Raw genomic sequence first — 14,436 nt, 5'->3', positions numbered from 1 at the left:
ACAGTAAAAAGGGACTCTTGGTGCTGGTGGCCTTTTAGGGAGTCAGTCCTGGGTTTGTGGTGTGTCAGTAACAAAAGGACCTTATCTTCTGCACTTTCATAAGCTGCATTTCTATTTCCTTCCTGTCATCCATCACTTGTGCTTGGGAGGCTGAGACCTCCCAGTGAGTGAGGAAAACTTGGAGATTACAACCTCATTCAGTCTTTCCTTCTGAGGGCTGCAGGGAGAGCTGGGATTCCACCCCTCTCCCACCTCATTTGCCTCTTGGAAAGAAGGTGACTCAACCTTCAGTGAGCAATTACAGCTTGTGCTGCCTTCTTTTCATGGACAGTGGCTGGCAATTAAATTCTCCATGAGCAGCTTTTGCATAAGTGCTGACGTGGTGCAGGCAGTGTAAATCCTGAGATCTGAGGGAAAAGTCAGTGATCCAGAATGGAGCTGCCCAAAAATGCTGCAGCACAAGCCCAGTCTGCCTGTGTCAGGAGAGTTTAGAGATTAGTGAGTGCTGTTTTCTGTTTTCCACAGCAGAACATACTGTGATCCTCCTTTGGGGCAAAAATAAGCTGGAGAGGGGGTGAAAGTGTTTGTTCTTAGCTTTAATTAGCTTCCTCAAGATGCTTTCACTGTTGGGATGACAGTAGACCTGCATACTTAATTTCCACATGAACAGAAGAAAAAATGTAATGATCCTGTTAAGAAGTGCTTGAATGGATGGGTTTTGCTTTTCCAGAAGTAGAGCTTCAGGAAGGAGCTGCTAAGTGACCTCCATTCATCCAGGAGACGTTAATTAGTGAGAATTACTGCTCAGTTGGAGCCCTGCCTCATGCACATATTTGGGGTTTCAGTGGTGCTTTTGGAAGTGCTGATAGGGGGATACCAGTGGAAGCAAATGTTGGAGCTGCTCCTGCAGAGGTTGGCTGAGAAGAGCAGGCAATGCCATCATTTGGCCATTTCCAAAATGCTTGGAATTGCAGGAACCATTTGTCCTTTAGGCAATTCCTGAGTCTGAACACAATTCCATAATTGAACATAAAACTGGTTCCTCAGGACTCCTCTTAAAACAATGTGGTCTTAAGGATTTTAGGAAGTTTTTTGTTGGGAATGTAGCTACAAGTAGAGATGTTTGATCATAGAATCATTAAGAAATAATATGTATTTCCAGTATGTGATTTCATAGTAATTTGAATACTGGGTAATCTGGAAGTTGGCTTTTAAAATCCAGCTTTTGTAAAGAATAAAGGAGCGTTTTTGAGGTTTTCTTCATCTGTTCTCCATTGATGCCAGTTTTGTTTGGGCTTGTAGCTTCTGAAGTTGGCATTGAGACTGCTGGCCTTCTGCAGTATTCATTTATTTAAATTTTGGGAACTCCTTCCTTCCCAAAACCTACTTTTTCTGCTTTTTGAAGAGACTTGATCTCTGAAAGTGTCACAGGAATAATATGTAGCTTTTTAAAAATTTATTTTTGGACTCTCTGGGGCTTCAGCATGTCCTGAAAATGAGAAAATTTGGGATAAATGCTTTTCAGACTATATTAACCTTTACAAAATGGGTTTGACTGCATTGCTTTTTTTATTCCTACAAATGACTGATAGGTATATTGTCCCTTAAGAATAGCTGCCCTCTTGATAGATATCCTTTCTGATGAAATAGATTAAACATACTTGGACAAACTTTGCAACCTGATTGCATTTCTAATTAGTTTTTTAGTGAATTACCCAACTTAGAAGGCCACAGTCATTCAAAATTTATTAAAACCAGTAACTCTATTTTCATTTTTCAAAATGAATTTAACTATCACTTCCAATAATGGTTGCATGAGTAATGTGCCAGCATTTTTGTAAAGCCAGAAGCCAAGAAACCCTCTCTGCTCTGTTGCATCCTTATTTCAGTCAGACTGGGAATTAACTTGTGTTGGATACTGATGAAAATGCACAATTGGAACAGTATTTAGGGGGCTGTGCTGTAATTGAAGTTCCCTTACTGAATGTTCTTTACTGTATAACTGAGATCTTATTTAAAGAAAATTGAAATTAAACAGATTCTCTTCTGTTTGGCATCCAGGCGCCCACTGCTGCTGTATTTGAGATGAAGAGGGGCAGATTTGGCTGCTGTAAAATGCAGACTTTGTCAGATCTTGGCTTTCTATTCTCTTGATAAGGAGAGTTGGATGCAGCACCAAGGTGCTGTCTGGATTTCAGCCTTAATTGTTGTCACCATCATTTTCTCAAATGGTTTGTTGAAAGAGCATTTTTTAATGTACCCACGGACTAAACCAGGCCATGTTAGATTATAATTACAATGTAGGACTAATTCCTGTCATCAGTGTTCAAAGTTGGTGTAAGTTGAAAATTTATAAGTTACTGAAAAGAATAAATCTGTACAACTTCTAATGAGAATTCCAAACTGTAGTAGCTCATCCTTCTGGCAGTGGATGTTTTATTTCCATTCTTGCAGACTGATAGAAAAGACTCTGTTTAAATGTTAGCTTTGAACTCTTTTTTCTTTCTTTTAAACCTCCCTCACTTCAAGTTCTCCTTCAGTAACTCCTGAAACATTGACCTGTAGCTGTTGCCAAGTTTCTAATGTTAAAGACATTGTGCAGTTCTGACATTGTTTGCATAAGATGTGCAGCACTTGCAGGAGGAGAAAAATGAGCATCAGTGGAAGGAAAGCAGTGATGGGAGACAGTCAGGGACTTCAAAGAAGCCAAACCTTTTGTTCTGGCATCTTCTCACCACTGAAGAACTCAGGTGCTGTAATAAAGAGCTTGATGTATGGTTGAAGGTATTGTTTTCCTGACTTCCATCACTTAAGCTGTTAGTTCTAGCTGGAAATGCCACCCACAGCACATTTCTGTGAGTGAAATTAAAATGAGAGTTTTGCACTCGATCCCTGCAGCTCCTGAGTGAGCCCAGGTATCTTCTTATGTGTCCATCAAGCTTTGCAGAAGCTTTCACCCTGGTCATTTTAATCTTTGACCATAAAACTGTCTCCCACCTGTGGAAAGGTGAGATGTGATCAGCAATGATGCCTGCTTGTGTCAGAGGCTGTGCAGGGGATGGGCTGTGGAGCCCAGCCACAATAGAAAGCAAACGTTTATTTTACTGAACTTGTCAGTTTTGTTCACATGAGGATTCTGAGTCTGTAACAGGGCAACAGAATTTTAAATCATAACATTGTAGAGCAATGGAAGAAAATCAGTGAGTCCTTTTTCCTTCTTTTGCTGCTTGCTGCTTTTTTTTTTTGTTTTATAGAAAGTCTCAGGACATTTTCTTTCTTAGTTTGTTAATATTAATACATTCCATCTGAACAGTTTTAAATATATGCTGGATGTAGATTTTTTTTCTTTTTCTTTTTTTTTTTTTTTTTTTTTTGTTTTCTTTAGTATCACCATGCAGTTGTAACTCTTCTTTTTGAGTCATCAGTCACACTTTTCTTACTGGGGAATCGTGACTACAAATGAGATCCTCCCTCATGTAGCAGTTGTGATGTGTACAGCAACGTGGAGTCACTAGATGGCAACATTTCCTGAGGAAAAATCCAAATTACTGCCATAGCCTACAGCAGGAGGTGGAAAAAATTGCTGCAGGGTTAGCCTTGTGTTTGTCTAATTTAGTGAAGGTTTTATTACTGTCTGTTATCAGACATGGCTGAGGATTAGAAGTGAACTTGGAGGCTTGTTCACTGGATTTTGATGGCCACTGTTCTGCTGTGCCTTAATTTTGCTGTTTGCTCTCTGAGCCTCTTGTGCAGATGTTGCTGCTGATGCCATGAATGCAGAGGTACCTCTCCAGCCCCACTGAAGGCTCACCTAAAGCTTGATTTTTCCTTCAAGGAAAACCTGATGAAATAAACCCCCCAAATTCCAGTTCACTCAGCAACTCCAGCACGGTTTTCTTGAGCAGCTGATAAATCTGGGACACGAGCAGTGTGTTGAATGCCTGCCCCTGTCACAGGAATGGAAATGTATTGATATATGTGCATTGAGATGGATCCTGAGTGCTGCTGCCCTCCAAAATCCTTTGTGGCAGCAAATGTAGAATATTCCCAGGGAAGCTCCCTGGCTTGTGGCTGCAGGGTTGTTGATGAGATAAGGAGCTGGGCACGGTGAGCAGGTGCCTGGCTGGGGCAGGGAGGTGCAGCTGGGCGTCCCTGGGGCGTGTGCCAGCCTTGGAGGTCACGGCGCGGCCCGAGCGGTGCCGCTGACGGGGCTGCAGCAGCATTGCAGTCACACCAAACGTGGGGGTTGCCATGGGAACCAGGAGGAAAGAGCCAAGAGAAACATGGGGAGATGAAAATGATTGAAAGCACAGCTCAGCTTGCCCCTGTGAGCTGCACCAGAAGCAGCAAAGGCAGCGGTGCGGGGTTTGTGGGGTTGCACCATTGCAGCTCTCCCAGGCTGAGGAGCAGAGCTGCTGCAGTGGAAATTCTGCCTGGCACACACTGACCTTTCCTCCCTCCCCCCTCCCCCCATGTTTAATTAGGTCCATGATATAGATTGGTGCTAATTAAAGTGTCAAAAGGCCATGAATAGTTGCCTATTTTATCTCTTTGAATTAAAAACCATTAAAAATCAATTTGAGGGCATGTTGAAGGAGGCTTGTTATTAGAGTAAATTAACATAATGGAATTTAAGCCTTTGTCTTCTAAGGGTTGGTTAATGTTTAAAAAGAAAGCCAAATTCTACACCTAAAATAAACCCCTCAGTTGGTATGCTAGGAATTTAAATAAATCTGTACATATTTAGTTAGATGACATAGAATAACTGCTTCATCACCTTTAGGGTTGCTGATACAACTCAGCTATCTTCTGCAAGAGTAACTTTCTCTTTTCCAGACTTAAAACTGATTCCTGATTTCAGGTGGCACTTAAAAAGTTACCAGCTTGCCAAAGGAAGGACAGATCTGGGACCATCCTCTCAGAAGCAAAGCTGTATTAGAGTTCTTAATCTGGTATTAGGTCCCCTAATTCCCACTGCTTAAGGTAGTATTTTGTTTATCAACTTTACAGTCTTAACTCCTTTAATTAGCAATTATCAAGCAAATCTTAGCCAATACATAAAGGTGTGTTGGTTTTGCAGAGAATATCATGACAATGAAGAGTGAGAAAGGATTAGCCTATCTTTATGTAATGTCTGAAACAGCTTTTCATGTTGAACTGATGATAAAACACGAGGCTTGTGCAGGGGCAGTGCTTTATTTTGGCAGTGCTGTTTTGTGTTTGTTTGTGTTTACAGCAAGGAGGGATGGTGCTGCTTTGAGGCAGTTCCTACATCCCATGACTGGGGCATGGTGAGGCAGCTCAGAGCTCACCTGAGCTCTCAGATGGAATAAAGAGCTCAGTTCAGTACTTGCAGTTGTGTTATGAGCACAAGAAATATGCTTCAAAATATATCTAGAGAAAAGGAGCAGATGTCTTCATCCTTTTAATAAGTTTCCTTCTGGATTATGAGATAATTTAAAAGATTTTTTTATTTGCATCCTGTACATTTTTCCTCTGGAGACAAGAGTCAGAAAGCAAATGTCTTTATTTAATTGATGCTGTTCCTTGAGTATTTATTGGTGCTGAGAACCCACTGGCTCAGCCTGTGCTAGCTCACTGTCAGCAGACTCACTTCTGCTCTGGGATTGAAGGTGGTCCATGTTTGCTGTTTTCAAACCCATGCCCACATTGCTTGTGTGACTTGGGTGCTGAGTGCTGCATGGACTGAGAAGGCAAAGAAGATGGTTCCTGTTGTAATAAGTTCATAAACGTTGTTAAAAGGCTGGGTTTTGCTTTGCTCTTCATGGGTTTTTTGGCTTGTTAAATGGAATTTTTATTTTAGACACGAAGAAAATGAGTAGCTACCAAGAAAGGATGTGGGAGTTGAGTGTGCAGGGGACTTAGCAATGCATGAATTAAGCAAAACCCCACATCTGCTTCAAAAATAGGAACAAACAGTCAAAAATGGACACGGAAATTTGCAGCAAATGAATAATTTTCATTATCTCTAACTTATATGATAGAGTTTTGATGTTGGGAAAGTAAGATAGACATAAGCATTCAAACAGGTTGGAACTGATGTACTTTGATTCAGAATCTTATTAATTTATGATTTGGCAGAACAATATTTATTCCTTTGTGCTGTGGAGTTCAGTTCCCTGAACTTTCCAACTGCTGCAGTGTCTGCATGCTGGAGTTTATTTAGTACCCAGTCCTGGGTGCCAAGAGGAGAAATTGCAATTGTCCCACACTGTTCCACACCCATGAATCAAGAGCTCCCTGACCTGCTGAGGCAGCAGTCTCCTTAACCTTGCTAAATGTCAGAGAAAGAAGTATGAAATCCTATCTGTGTCATTTTGCAGAGAAATTTGAAGGTCAAACAAATTGTAGGCCAGTTGGGAAATAAAAAATCCCATTTCTCAGAGCTCAGTTTGAGGAGCTGCAGCACCATGGCTTTGGGAGAGATGGGGCTGCTCTGATTGTTCACTTGCAGCCTCATGGAGCTGTTGGGTGCTGGGGTTTGATCCCCTGTGAGGTGTGAAGGTGTCCAGTGCCAGTGCAGGGTCTGAACAGGCACAGCTGGGCACAGCCAGCTGCAAACTCAGGGGGCACCAGCAGGAACCTTTGTGCTGTCAGCCTGAAGGGGGGTTGTGATGGATGTGGGGTTAAACATGAAAAACGTGTGCATGGCCATAAGGGAGAGGGCTTCTCATTTATCCTGCAGCTGCTTTGTGTAGATGGAAGAGTAAAAAATGCTCCCTCAACTAATACATGCCTGTGGCAGGATGGTGTCTTTATGAAAATGTAACAGGAGAAATATACCAAGAAAATATCTAAGTGTAGGATGAAAAGAAACTGAAAAACTCCATAAGAACACTAACCTGGAATTGGTTTAAATCAAGATCAGGTGTTGATAACAACATCATTGAGAATACTCTTTTTTTTTTCCCAGCCTCATCAAATATTTAAGTAGAAGGTGCCTCTGATTTTATTTTTTTCCCTGTGATATGTAGGTATGTGTTAATCTGAGCTATCTGGAGCTAAATCTAGTGAGAATCAGTAAAAGAAATGGGCTCCAGACTGGCAGGGCTGTGCCTGGCATGACTGTTCCTGCTGCAGAGCCCTTTTCCAGCCTGATCCCAGCTGGAGACTGTGCCTGCCCTTGGCAGCACCCATGGGCAGCATCTCTGCAGAGGCAAAACCCAGCTGCTTTCAGTAACACTTCCTTTGAGGGATGGGCTCAGAATGGGTTAGACACAGGCTCTTTTTGTTTGATTTGATGGCTGTGCCACTGTTATCCTGCCTTGTACCTCTGAAGAGCCAGAGATCATTGTTGCAAATGTGGTTGGTAGGAGATGAAGTGGTTTGTGTTTCATGTTCCACTGCAAACTGGCAGCAGGGTCAGACAATTTTACCAGAAGAGGTAAATTATATGCTTTCATAGCTCAGAGAGAGAGATCACACCACATTCATTTTTTGTGGTTAATGTCCACTTTGGGGATAAAATTAATTTTTCAGGCATGTTTTGAGGAGGCAGAGTTGAAACTCTTAGCATTTTAATGTCATTGGGGGATTGTCTCAGCCTCTAGCTATGTTAAATGGGACTAATAATTTCAGCTAATCAGTGTCTAACAACTTCTGAAAAATGGAAACTAGTTTAGGAGTGATGTAAAGAGAAGTTTTCCACATTAGTGGAACGTTGGGCAAATGCTAATGAACTTTGTACAGTTTCCACTGGTGTTTGGAGAGAGGGTCTCCTAAGGTCAGCACAGAGAGTTAATAGTAATGAGTCCCACGCTGAACCAAATTGGGAAAGCCTGTATACATTCTACATTTCAAAGCAGGGCTGCACATGTCATGTGAAACATGAGTCACTGAGTTTGTTTAAAATTTTTTTACATTAGATTTTTGTTCAAGAAGTGTTACAGGAGACAACTCTGCAGCTGAAAGTAACTCCAGAAATAGCAGGGAAGCTGTGGAACCTCAGACTGATATTTAGTGAGGCTTTTAAGGGTACTTTTTATCCACTTGAGACAACACTGGCATCAAGAAGCCTTTAGATCTCCACATGGCTTCATGATGGATAAAACTTTTAAAAGCCAGTGGCTTTTATTTTCATCAGTAGTTTGGTTTTTACTTTTTTGTTCGCATTTATTTCATAAATCTCCTGCTACTGGGCCAAATCCTACCTCAATGTGTCATATGAATCCATTCTTTTAATTTGTCCTCTAAAGGAGCCTTTCATCTTTGTTACTCTTGGGACTGATCTGTGACTAAAAATCTTCTTTAAAAATAAATACTTGACCAAGAGGACCAAGAGCTTCAGAAAGAGAAGGTGGAAGAGACCCTGTGTGCTTTGTAGCTTGGCTGCTCCCCCTTTGGAAACTGTGGCTCTCCTAATCCAGCTCAGACTTTGGGAAGGGCCTTTCTAGTTAGACTGGAAAAACAAACCCAGCAAAACCTGCCATGGGTTGCTAAAAGCTCAGTTCCAGAGCTGCTTTATTGTTGTGAGCTGCTCATTCACAGCTTCTGTGTGTCTGACACTGTCTTGAGGTTGCTCTTTCTGTGAGTTTTATTTGAATTTGGTCTTTTGAATTGCACCTTTAGGCATGAGGGGAGCATATTTGACTGTGAAATCCATTGCTTTCCTTCATCTGCATATAATCATCGGGTAACTAGTTAATTGTTTATTTACACTGTGGGAGAAAATTGTTCAAATGGTTCTAATCAAAGCACCAGGCCACTTAGCACAACCAGGAACCTCGCAGGGCATTGGGTTCTGGCCTTAACCTTTGAGCTCCAAGACCCTTGCATACAATGAAAATTTGTCTTTACCATCCCTCAGTGCCCATTAGTGCTCAAAAATGAGGTTTTAGCAAGCGTTGATAGGGTTCTGTGGTTGGGGGGCGTATTTTGTTTCTTAATTGGGTAATTCAAAGTGAGATGATAAATAGCTTGGAAAGGATTTCTTGTATGATCTATCAACCTGATTAATGTGCATGTACCTGGATGCCCACACATAATCCAAGGTGCCTTTTGATGCTATTGCTCCAGGCTTTTTAATCATGGGAATTTCATTCAACCTCAAAATCTTTTTCTATATGTAATTTAAGCAGCAGTGTTGTGATCACCCTTGGCCATAACCTCCAGTGTTGGACTGTCCTGAGGACTTTGGCTGTTTTTTCATCCCTAATGAATCTGTTTTATGTTGCACATGTTTTCCTGAGTTCCCTTATGGTAAAATGAACCTGGTGTTTGTCACTTCTGCAGCTCACCTGAGATCAGAAGAAGGCAGTGTTGTGTTTCTTGGCAGCACCTCCACAGGCCTTGCAGCAGCCAGAGCTGTAACATGAACGTGCTCCAAGTCAATCAATGCTGAAATGAACTTCTTGGTGGATAAAACCAATCCTTACCAGCTTTCTTTGAAGTGGCACCTAGTGGTACATGAATGCTGTTGGTTTTTTGGCCCAGGGTTCCAGATTTTGTGCGGGAGAAGCGCTTTGGGAACTGGCTGAAGGACGCTCGCGACTGGGCCATCTCCCGGAACCGCTACTGGGGCACCCCCATCCCCCTGTGGGTCAGCGAGGATTTGGAAGAGGTGAGTGAGGAACATGAAAGCTTCCAGCTGGCAAAAACCCTGCCTGTACTTGTTTGCTTCTTTTGGTGTCTCTTTGGCTGCTGCAGCCTGAAGTCCTATTTACATGTTAGAACAGTGTATCTGTATAACCCATCTGTGTGTGTGTAATAGGTGATAGATCTGTGCATATTTATGGGTGCATTTGTGTGCCTCTGCAGGTATTCTTTGCTTTTGCTTGAGAACTGCAAGCAATTTTTCTTGGTTTTTACATTAAAATTAATCTTGTCTTTCCCAGAAGAATTTGCAGTGATGGCAAATCTAAAGGAAATAATAAATGCAGTGAGAAAATGGCAAGGAGGAGATTTTTTTTTTTTTTTTGTTGTAACTCCTTTAAGTCTGCTTTTGATATTCTGGTGGTTGGTTAGTTCAAGCCAAATGAGTTGCTAAAGGCATGAAAGCAAGTCCACCACAGCAGAACAGCAAAGATACATATTTGTAGTGCCACAAATGTGAATGTAGCAGACTGTAAAAATATGAATCTAGTGGAATGATGAAAATGTATAATGGTAGTGCTAGAAATGAGCTTTGGCAAGCTGTAAGGTACCCTGCATTGGTAGCAGAATGCAGAGGGCACATTTTTGATGGTTTTAGAACTCTTTCTGAAGGTAGAGTGGGTTTGGGTTTTTTTGTGTGGTTTATGGGTTTTTTTTGGCATTGGGTTAGTTCCATTAGACACACAGGAAGAGCCTCCCTCATGTTAGAAGTAGAAAATGGTAATCAGTGTCAGGGTGTTCAGGGAAGGTAAATACTGATGGCAGCAACCCAAGCCTTTATTTTTCTCTCTCTTGATTTGAAAAAGTTTTACTCTTCATTTTAGACCTGAAAGACCTCGAGTAGGAAAACATCTGCTAGAGAAGTATTTTATGATCTTCAACTTGCCATTGCTTAGATGTGCACCATAAAGCATTTTTTATTTCCTCTTCACTGGGAATCTTGGTAGGCAGGGAGATACTCCTGCAATTAGGATTTAAGTATCCAAGAAAGCCTTGGCATTTGGATTCTGCTTGTGCTGTGAGTGTGTTTGTAAATGACTGACAAACCCAGTGCTTCTGTCTCTCATATAACAGTTCAAGTTTAGTTTGAGCACTGACAATTTATACACACTTTTTTTCACATTCATCCAGCATTGCTCAGTCCCTTGTTTGATATAACAATTTCTTTTAGGTAATAAAAAGGCTTTCAGTGTTGTGGCTGAGTGTTTCATTCTACAGCTGAAAAAGATTGTGTAAAGGTTTCATTACTTCCACTCCTTGCCTCTAATAATATTTCATTTTCTGTCCAGTCTCCCCATATCTGTATTCCTGTGTGTACTGATTTTTTTGCTCTTCTAGGTTTGATTTGTTAGTTTTTAATAACAAAATGATGTCTAACTTGGAAGATTGACCTTTCCTTTGAAACGAGCTGCAAATATTCCTCAGGGCTCAGTGTTCTGAATAATGATGGAAATACCAACAGGTCTATTATTTCTATCCATAGATGTTACACATTTCTGTTTGCTCCAGAGTCTGAATATTGTGCTTTAATAGCTGAGTACAGCTTCTGAACTGAGCTAAATTTCAAGTTAAGGTTTTTTTTTTTAATATTCTCTTTTTGTGTGTGTGAGATATGGCTTGAAAAACAAATAGGGCTGGAACTGATGTGGAACTTAAAGCCTAGGTGACATCTGCTCTCTCAGTAGTGCTATTCCCTCAGAATTCCCTGACTCCAGTGTTACTGCAGCCTGGTGTGGGATTGTACAGCAGCCTGTTCATGTCTGGCTCTCAGAAGAACACTTTGTTGCATGCAATTATGCTTTGCATATTAAATCCTGGAGAAGTAATAACAATTCCTTATTTAATATACAGTAAGGTGAATTAATTGGTATTAAAGTGAATTTTATTACAGATCAATAACTGGTTTTGCACAGTTTTATTTTAGTTTTCTTTTAGTATAATTATCAGGTAGAGACACATAATGGAAGTTAAATTCTGAAGCTTGTGTTTATTGCCACATTTTTGCAGACAGTTTATCATTTTAAGCTTTCAAATTCCAATGATTTCCTCAGTGGAAGAGCACATCTCATTTGGATTAGATAATAAAATTTTTTAATATAACACCCAAGTTGGTAAAGCAGATATGGGCTCATTTTATGGGACTTGCATACAAATTATAGTGTTCAGTATTCAGTGATGTTGTGGAGGCTCCCTGATTATTTCCTGGCTTGTCACCCATGGTAACCCTGCTCCAGGCTGGGTGCCCTCAGTCTGGTCCAGCACAAGGAGAGGGCTCTGCCTCTGCTCTCCTGAGGCTGAGGGAGCCTCTCCAGGTGCATTTCTGGGCCACTGCTGGCTCACTGTAGCAGTCGTTTCTTCTCCTGTTGAATATTCATGAGATGCTTTCTGGAGATCCCAGACATCTCTCTGACACACTGGTGTCCTTCTTCATTCTGTGGGCACTGCTTCCTCCTCAGCTGTGGTCCTGGGCAGAGCTGAAGTGGCAAATCCACAAAACCAAGCATTTTTATCTAGCAGGGACTGCAGGGCTGTGCCACAGGAAGGTTGAGATCCATGCCTGCTGCTGGTGGTTTTGTGCTCCTGTGGACATGGATAACCCTGGATCTGATGTTCATTTTGTTGGCAAGGGTTAACCTTGACCTGTGGGTTCACGTTAGGTCCCCTCTGCTGCAGCCTGAGCTGCTGTTGGATGGTGGTGGGGCTGCTTTTGTAGCTGATGTGAACCATAGAATGGAGGAGGAGCAAATGCCTGGTGGGCAGAGCAGAGGGCCCAGGCTGTTGGGGCAGCCATGGCTCCTGAAGGGATGGATCCAGAGCAGGATCCATCTAATTGAGGAATTTAATTGGGGAGCATCAGCCTGTGTGTGCTCCTTGCAGAAACGAGGGGGTGGGCCTAATGAGGGCTGGAGCTTGATTAGCATCTGTTTGCTGCTTTTTCCTCTTGCCTTGCAGTGTCTAATGAGCTCCCCTTGGGACACAGGAGCTCTTCCTTCTGCCTTGGACAGAGGCAGTCTTACTCAGGGGGGAGATCTGTGTTACTCTGGGGGTTGATGGATTTTCATTTCTTCCATGAGTGATTTCTGGGTGCAGTTCTGCATCAATATTCAGAATTTTGCTTTAGCATTGAAGTACTTGTTCAGAAAGCACAAAATAATGAGCAGCTTTTCTCCCAGAGCTTAGTGTGAAAGCATTTTCAAATGCTAAAGTTAGTGAAGGTGAGGGTGTATCCAAGGGCATTTTTTTACCCATTTCTCTATTTATACCTTTTCTTCCTCCAGCAGTGCTGAACTAAGCACCTGCTGCTGCTCACTTGAGCCTCTGTGTTTACTTATGGGGCCACATGAATGAAGAACAGATCTCAGTTAAAAATAGTTTGTTGTTGAAGATGTATTTTAACCTGGAATCAGTCCCCTGGTGGAGTTTGTGTGCATTCTGCAGCCTCTTGTACCTGGCTAGTGGAATTGTTGTCCTGCCTCATTTCCTACAGAAAAAAAAAAAAAAGACAGATAAGCAATGAAAACATCACATTTCCAAAGTACTTTAACATTAGCAAATGGTGATTAGTAATGCAGATCAGCACTTGAATCAGACTGGGAAAATCATGTCTTAAAACCCAAATCAGACTGAGTTTCTGTCTTTTCTGTAATTCATGACAATTTTTTTGGAGTGAAATACACCAAAACCTTTCAGTTAGTCACAGTTTCCATGTGTATACATATGCATATGTTTAAGACTAGCTAAAGGAATTGAGCAGTGCTCTGATTTTTTTGTATCTTAAGAGCAACTTCCAAAATTATTTCATGTGAAAAGTGTCTGGCCTATTTACAGCTTCTTTATGGTGCTACATTTAACTCCTTCCCTGTCAGATCTGTCAGACCCTGTCAGAAAAACCTGGGGTTTTTCTGTTGCAATTCTAAATGGGAAGGATGGCATGTGGGACAGCATCTCCAGAATCCAGGCCTGTACTGCAGCTTGTGGCTCATGATTCCTGCCAGATAAGAGAGGCCACAGGGTCTGGGAGGGCTCCATTTCAGTAAAACCTGAAGTAAAACCTTTGCTTTTCTGCTTTCTCACACAGTTTTTCAGAATCATTGTTTGATGATGTCAGTTCAAGTCTGGTGTGGAAATCAGCATTCTCCTGAATAGCATGTTGGTGCACAGGAAAAGTCTTTCTTAGCAACTCCTTTGGTAGCTGTGATGCTTTCTTCACTTTAAATAAAAAGCCTTTAACATGTACAGTTTTGTCTACCTGGGATGGAACCCTTATGGATAATGAGCTGCTTACTTTAGGGGAGGAACTTGGGATCTGAAACTCCTGTTTGTGTAAAAGTCAGTCATTGAATTTTCAGAGGGTTTTGGTTGTCTCTGGTTTGGAGAAGCCCCCGGCCCCCCCACCAATCCCACATTTTTTGATAACCTGCCAAGATGCTGCTGCTTCCAAGTCTCCAGTTCCTGCAACGTGAATTGTATTAAATCAGGCCAGTGGTCTTTAACATCATTTGAGGAAGGAGACCCTTGTACAACATTTTTATGGGATTTTTTCAGCTCTGTTAACTACTACAAGAGATACTGCAAGTCTCCTGTCTGATATTAAAAAAAAAAAAAACAAAGTTGCTGTGTACAAATAACTGGCTAAATTTCTGTAATTTCTCCTACAGGTGGTCTGTGTGGGTTCAATGGCAGAACTGGAGGAGCTGTCTGGAGTGAAAGTGACGGATCTGCATCGAGAAAGGTGGGTCACAGACACTCTTCACTGGGTGTGAGAAATAGATAAGCAGACATAAAAAAAACTTGGGTTTTTTTTTGCCCAAACCCTGGGAAAGA

The 14,436-nt window shown here is 41.7% G+C and overlaps 1 protein-coding gene across 3 annotated transcripts in view; it reads left to right on the top strand.

The window, feature by feature from the left end:
• The window catches only part of IARS1 (isoleucyl-tRNA synthetase 1), a 94,676-nt gene that overhangs the window by 36,635 nt on the left and 43,605 nt on the right, over positions 1–14,436 (top strand). For all 3 annotated transcript variants that reach the window (XM_077184435.1, XM_077184434.1, XM_054640236.2), the window contains exons 15-16: positions 9,454–9,580; positions 14,271–14,344. In XM_077184435.1, the coding sequence (XP_077040550.1) occupies positions 9,454–9,580; positions 14,271–14,344 (201 nt within the window). The remainder of the gene's footprint in view (positions 1–9,453; positions 9,581–14,270; positions 14,345–14,436) is intronic.

This window comes from Agelaius phoeniceus, chromosome 11 (genome assembly GCF_051311805.1).
Source record: "Agelaius phoeniceus isolate bAgePho1 chromosome 11, bAgePho1.hap1, whole genome shotgun sequence".
NCBI lineage: Eukaryota > Metazoa > Chordata > Aves > Passeriformes > Icteridae > Agelaius > Agelaius phoeniceus.
The sequence above is the reverse complement of the archived record's forward strand: the minus strand, read 5'-3'. Positions and strand labels throughout refer to the sequence as shown.